Here is a 5,700-nt window from a genome sequence, read left to right on the forward strand (position 1 = left end):
GAGGCTTCACTGAGTTGATATCACGCCGCTGAACTTCACCCTGGGTGACAGAGCAAGAACCTTTTCCGAAATAATAAGATAAACAGGCTGGGGCATGAGTGATCAGGACATAGAAAAGCAAGATGGCGCCCCCCTTCAACCTCTCTTTCCTCCCAAGGTTGAGGAAGTGTCAGCTGGAGTCCGGGGCTTGTCAAGAGTTGGCTTCTGTGCTCAGCACTAACCCACATCTGGTTGAGTTGGACCTGACAGGAAATGCACTGGAGGATTTGGGCCTGAGGTTACTGTGCCAGGGACTGAGGCACCCAGTCTGCAGACTACGGACTTTGTGGTGAGTTCCTCCTGGGGTCAACTATAATAAAATGGAAAATCTCTTCATATTGAATGACGGTATAAAAATGCATCCACAGGTCGGGTGCAGCAGCTCATACCTGTCATCCCAGCACTTTGGGAGGCCGAAGAGGGCAGATCATCTGAGGTCAGGAGTTTGAGACCAGCCTGGCCAACATGGCAAAACCCCGTCTCTACTAAAGATATAAAAATTAGCCAGGTGTGGTGGCACATGCCTGTAATCACAGCTACTCAGGGGGCTGAGGCAAGAGAATCACTTGAAGCTGGGAGGCAGAAGTTGCAGTGAGCCAAGATCACGCCACTGCACTCCAGCCATGGTGACAGAGTGAGACTCCATCTCAAAAAACAAAGTAGAATGGTAGCTGCCAGGGCCTAGAAGAGGAGGAAATGGGGAGTTACCATTTAACAGGAACAGAGGTTCCATTTGGGAAGACGAAGAAGTTCCAGAGATGGGCCGGGTGTGGTGGCTCACACCTGTAATCCCAGCACTTTGGGAGGCCGAGGCGGGCGGATCACCTGAGGTCTGGAGTTTGAGACCAGCTTGACCAACACGGAGAAGCCCCGTCTCTACTAAAAATACAAAATTAGGTGGGCGTGGTGGTGCATGCCTGTAATCCCAGCTACTCAGGAAGCTGAGGCAGGAGAATCGCTTGAACCTGGGAGGTGGAGGTTGCGGTGAGCCAACATCGTGCCATTGCACTCCAGCCTGGGCAACAAAAGCGAAACTCCGTCTCAAAAAAAAAAAAGAAAGAAAAAGTTCCAGAGATGGATGGCAGTGATGGTTGCCCGATACCACGAAAGTACTTCATGCCAATGAGGCACAGTCAGCCCTCTGTGTCCATGGGTTCTGCATTCGTGAATTTCATCAACTGTGGATCAAAACTATTCGGAAGGGCCAGGCGCGGTGGCTCACGCCTGTAATCACAACCCTCTGGAATGACTTGAGCACAGGAGCTCAGGAGCACCCTGGGAACCCGTGAGACTTCATCTCTACAAAAAAATAAACATAATTAGCTGGGGTGGGTGGTATGTGCCTGGAGTCCCAGGTATTCAGGAGCCTTGGAGGCCAAGGCTGCAGTGAGCTGTGATCAAGCCACTGTACCCCAGCCTGGGTGACAGCGTGAGACCCTGTCTCAAAAAATACATAATAAAATAAAAAGTAAATGTAATTGTGGTCAAATACATGCAACATAAAATGTACCATCTTCCCCAGTTTTGTTTCTTGTTCTGTCCCAGTCTGATTTGCAGGAACCATCTTGAACTTTTTTTTTTTTTTTTTTCGAGACAAGGTCTCATTGACTCACAAAAGCTTGAGTGCAATGGCGTGATATCAACTTTCTGAAGCCTCGACCTCTGGGGCTCAAGCGATCCTCCTGCCTCAGCCTCCCAAGTAGCTGGGACTACAAGTGTGTGCTACCACGCCAACTAATTTTTCTTTTTTTCCTTTTATTTTTTAAGTAGAGACAGGGTTTCACCATGTTGGCCATGTTGACCAGGCTGGTCTGGAACTCCTGGGATCAACCAGTCCTCCCGCCTCAGCCTCCCAAATTTCTTTTTTTTTGTATTTTTAGTAGAGACGGGGTTTCACTGTGTTAGCCAGGATGGTCTCAATCTCCTGACCTCATGATCTGCCCGCCTCCCAAAGTGCTGGGATTACAGGTGTGAGCCACCATGCCCGACTGGAGTCTATTTATTTTTAATAGTAGGCATCCTAATGGTATGAGATGCTATCTCGCGGTTTTGATTTGTATTTCCCCAGTGATTACTGAGATTGAGCATCTTTTCAGGTGCTTGTTGGCCATCTGAACACCTTCCTTGAAGAAATGTGTATTCAAGCCTTTTGCTCATTTATTTTTATTTATTTATTTATTTTTGAGATGGAGTTTCACTTTTGTTGCCCAGGCTGGAGTGCAATGGCACGATCTTAGCTCACGGCAACCTCTGCCTACCAGGTTCGAGTGATTCTCCTGCCTCAGCCTCCCGAGTAGCTGGGATGACAGGCATGTGCCACCACGCCCAGCTAATTTTTTGTATTTTTAGTAGAGACTGGGTTTCACCGTGTTAGCCAGAATGGTCTCGATCTCCCAACCTCAGGTGATCCACCTGCCTCGGCCTCCCAAAGTGCTGGGATTACAGGCATGAGCCACTGTGCCCAGTCTAATTTTGTATTTTTAGTAGAGATGGGGTTTTTCCATGTTGCTCAGGCTGGTCTTGAACTCCCGACCTCAGATGATCCGCCCGCCTCGGCCTCTCAAAGTGCTGGGATTATATGTGTGAGCCACCACGCCCGGCCCTTTTGCCCATTTTTAAGTTGGGTTGTCTGAAAATGCATTACTGTTAAGACCGGGGGCTTGGACACAGTGGTTCACGCCTGTAATCCCAGTCCTTTGAGAGGCTGAGGCAGGCGTGTCACCCAAGATCAGGAGTTCGAGACCACCCTGGCCAACATGGCGAGAAACCCTGTCTCTACTAAAAGTCCAAAACCTAGCCAGGCGTGATGCCACACTCCTGTAGTCCCAGCTATTTGGGAGGCTGAGGCAGGAGAATCGCTTGAACACGGGAGGTGGAGGTTGCAGTGAGCTGACATTGCACCACTGCACTCCAGCCTGGGCAACAGAGTGAGACTCTGTCTCAAAAAAACAAGAGCAAGCAAGCCTCCATAATGCTTGTTGAATTGGACTTTGTGCAGGCTGAAGATCTGCCACCTCACTGCTGCCGCCTGTGAAGAGCTGGCCTCAACTCTCAGTGTGAACCACAGCCTGAGAGAGCTGGACCTGAGCCTGAATGAGCTGGGGGACCCCGGGGTGCTGCTGCTGTGTGAGAGTCTCAGGCATCCCACGTGCAAGCTCCGGACCCTCCGGTGAGTCCCGTTTTGCTCACCACGCTAGGAGTCCCAAACCATGAACGCAGCCCTCTCACCTGGGATCACGGAGGCCAGGTTGCCTCTGCTCCTAAACTCTAGCTACTACATCAGCCTTTTTTTTTTTTTTTTTTTGAGACAGAGTTTCACTTTGTCATCCAGGCTGGAGAGCAGTGGCGCGATCTCGGCTCATTGCAACCTCCACCTCCCAGGTTCAAGCAATTCTCCTGCCTTGGCCTCCCAAGTAGCTGAGATTACAGGTGCCTGCCCCCACGCCCAGCTAGTTTTTTGTATTTTTAGTAAAGATGTGGTTTCCTCGTGTTAGCCAGGATGGTCTCGATCTCCTGACCTCATGATCTGCCCGCCTTGGCCTCCCAAAGTGCTGGGATTGCAGGCATGAGCCACTGCACCCGGCCTACCTTAGTTTTTTAAAAGGATTTTTCTGGCCAGGCACAGTGGCTGACACCTGTTAATTCCAGCACTTTGGAAGGCCAAGGCGGGAGGATCACCTGAGATCAGGAGTTCGAGACCAGCCTGACCAACATGGTGAAACAGCCTGTCTCTACCAAAAAGAGAAAATTAGCCAGGCATGGTGGTGCATGCCTATAATCCCAGCTACTCAGGAGGCTGAGGCAGGAGAATCACTTGAACCCAGGAGGTGGAGGTTGTAGTGAGCTGAGATCGCGTCATTGCACTCCAGCCTGGGCAACAAGAGCAAAATTCCGTCAAAAAAAAAAAAAAAAAAAGGGGGGGATTTTTCTGACACACGGCCCTTTGCACAAGCAATTCTTGTTCCCTGGCATGCCTTCTGCTCTCTGTCCCCTCTTTGCCCAGAGAAGTTCAATTTTTCTTCTGAACACTCTTTACTTTGTATTTCTTTGAGACAGGGTCTTGCTCTGTCGCCAGTACTGGAGTGCAGAGGTGTGATCATATCTCACTGTACCCTCGACCTCCTGGGCTGAAGCCATCCTCCCATCTCAGGCTCCTGAGTAGCTGGGACTGCAGGCACACGCCACCACACCTGGCCAATGTTTCCTTTTTTTTTTTTTTTTTTTGAGACAGAGTCTTGCTCTGTCGCCTGGGCTGGAGTGCAGTGGCGCCATCTCGGCTCACTGCAAGCTCCAACTCCCGGGTTCACGCCATTCTCCTGCCTCAGCCTCTCGAGTAACTGGGACTACAGGTGCTCGCCACCACGTCCGGCTAATTTTTGTATTTTTAGTAGACGGGGTTTCACCGTGTTAGCCAGGATGGTCTTGATCTCCTGACCTCGTGATCTGCCCATCTCGGCCTCCCAAAGTGCCGGGATTACAGGTGTGAGCTACCGTGCCCGGCCAATTTTTACTTATTTTTTTGTAGGGACAAGGTCTCGATTTGTTGCCTAGGCTGGTGTCAAACTCCTGGCCTTAAGAGATCCTCTGGCCTTGGCCTCCCAAAGTGCTGGGATTACAGGTGTGACCCATTACACCCAACTGGACACCTTTTCTAATCCCTAGCTAAGATCTGGCTTCCTAGATTGATGATCCTACATGACCTCATACTTCCCCTCAGCATCACTTATTGAAATTTGAAGGCTGGGTGAGGTGGCTCCTGCCTGTAATCTCAGAACATTAGGAGGCCAAGGTGGGAGGATGGCCTGAGGTCAGGAGTTCAAGACTAGCCTGGCCAACATGGTGAAACCCTGTCTCTACTAAAAATATAAAAATTAGCCAGACGTGGTGGCGGACGCCTGACGTCCAGGTACCCAGCAGGCTTAGGCAGAAGAATTGCTTGAATCCGGGAGCCAGAGGTTGCAGTGAGCCGAGATTGTGCCACTGCACTCCAGCCTGGGCGGCAGAGAGAGACTCCATCTCAAAAAAAAAAAAAAAAAATTTGTAATTCGTGTATATGTGTGTGTGGTGGCATTCCACAAGTGTAGGAGCTATGCTCACTGTATCTCCCAGTGACTAGTACAAGACGTGGGTAGAGGTGCTAAAAAATACACATTTTGTGCATTTTTTTATCAAGGCACCAGCAAAAAACAACAACAACAACAACAAATCACACACGCGGCTGATGCCTGTAATCCCAGCACTTTGGGAGGCCAAGGTGGGAGGATGACCTGAGGTCAGGAGTTCAAGACTAGCCTGGCCAACATGGTGAAACCCCGTCTCTACTAAACATATAAAAATTAGCCGGGCATGGTGGCAGATGCCTGATGTCCAGGTACCCAGGAGGCTGAGGCAGAAGAATTGCTTGAACCTGGAAGCCGGAGGTTGCAGTGAGCTGAGATTGTGCCACCGCACTCCAGCCTGGATGACAAGACTGAGACTCCATCTCAAAGAAAAAAAATTGTCATTCGTGTATATGTGTGTGTGGTGGCATCCACAAGCGTAGGAGCTATGCCCACTGTATCTCCCAGTGACTAGTACAAGACGTGGGTAGAGATGCTCAAAAATACACATTTTGTGTATTTTTTTTTTATCAAGGCACCAGCAAAAAACAAAAAAAAAAAA

General features: G+C 49.8%; 1 protein-coding gene across 1 annotated transcript in view; it reads left to right on the plus strand.

Moving 5' to 3' along the window:
* Positions 1 to 5,700, plus strand: part of NLRP12 (NLR family, pyrin domain containing 12) — a 35,685-nt gene that overhangs the window by 25,609 nt on the left and 4,376 nt on the right. Inside the window, exons 6-7 of the mRNA XM_011979578.1 lie at positions 158 to 328; positions 3,038 to 3,208. Coding sequence (XP_011834968.1) covers positions 158 to 328; positions 3,038 to 3,208 — 342 coding nt within the window. The remainder of the gene's footprint in view (positions 1 to 157; positions 329 to 3,037; positions 3,209 to 5,700) is intronic.

The sequence above is a fragment of the Mandrillus leucophaeus genome, unplaced genomic scaffold (assembly GCF_000951045.1).
Source record: "Mandrillus leucophaeus isolate KB7577 unplaced genomic scaffold, Mleu.le_1.0 Scaffold104, whole genome shotgun sequence".
Classification (NCBI taxonomy): Eukaryota; Metazoa; Chordata; class Mammalia; order Primates; family Cercopithecidae; genus Mandrillus; species Mandrillus leucophaeus.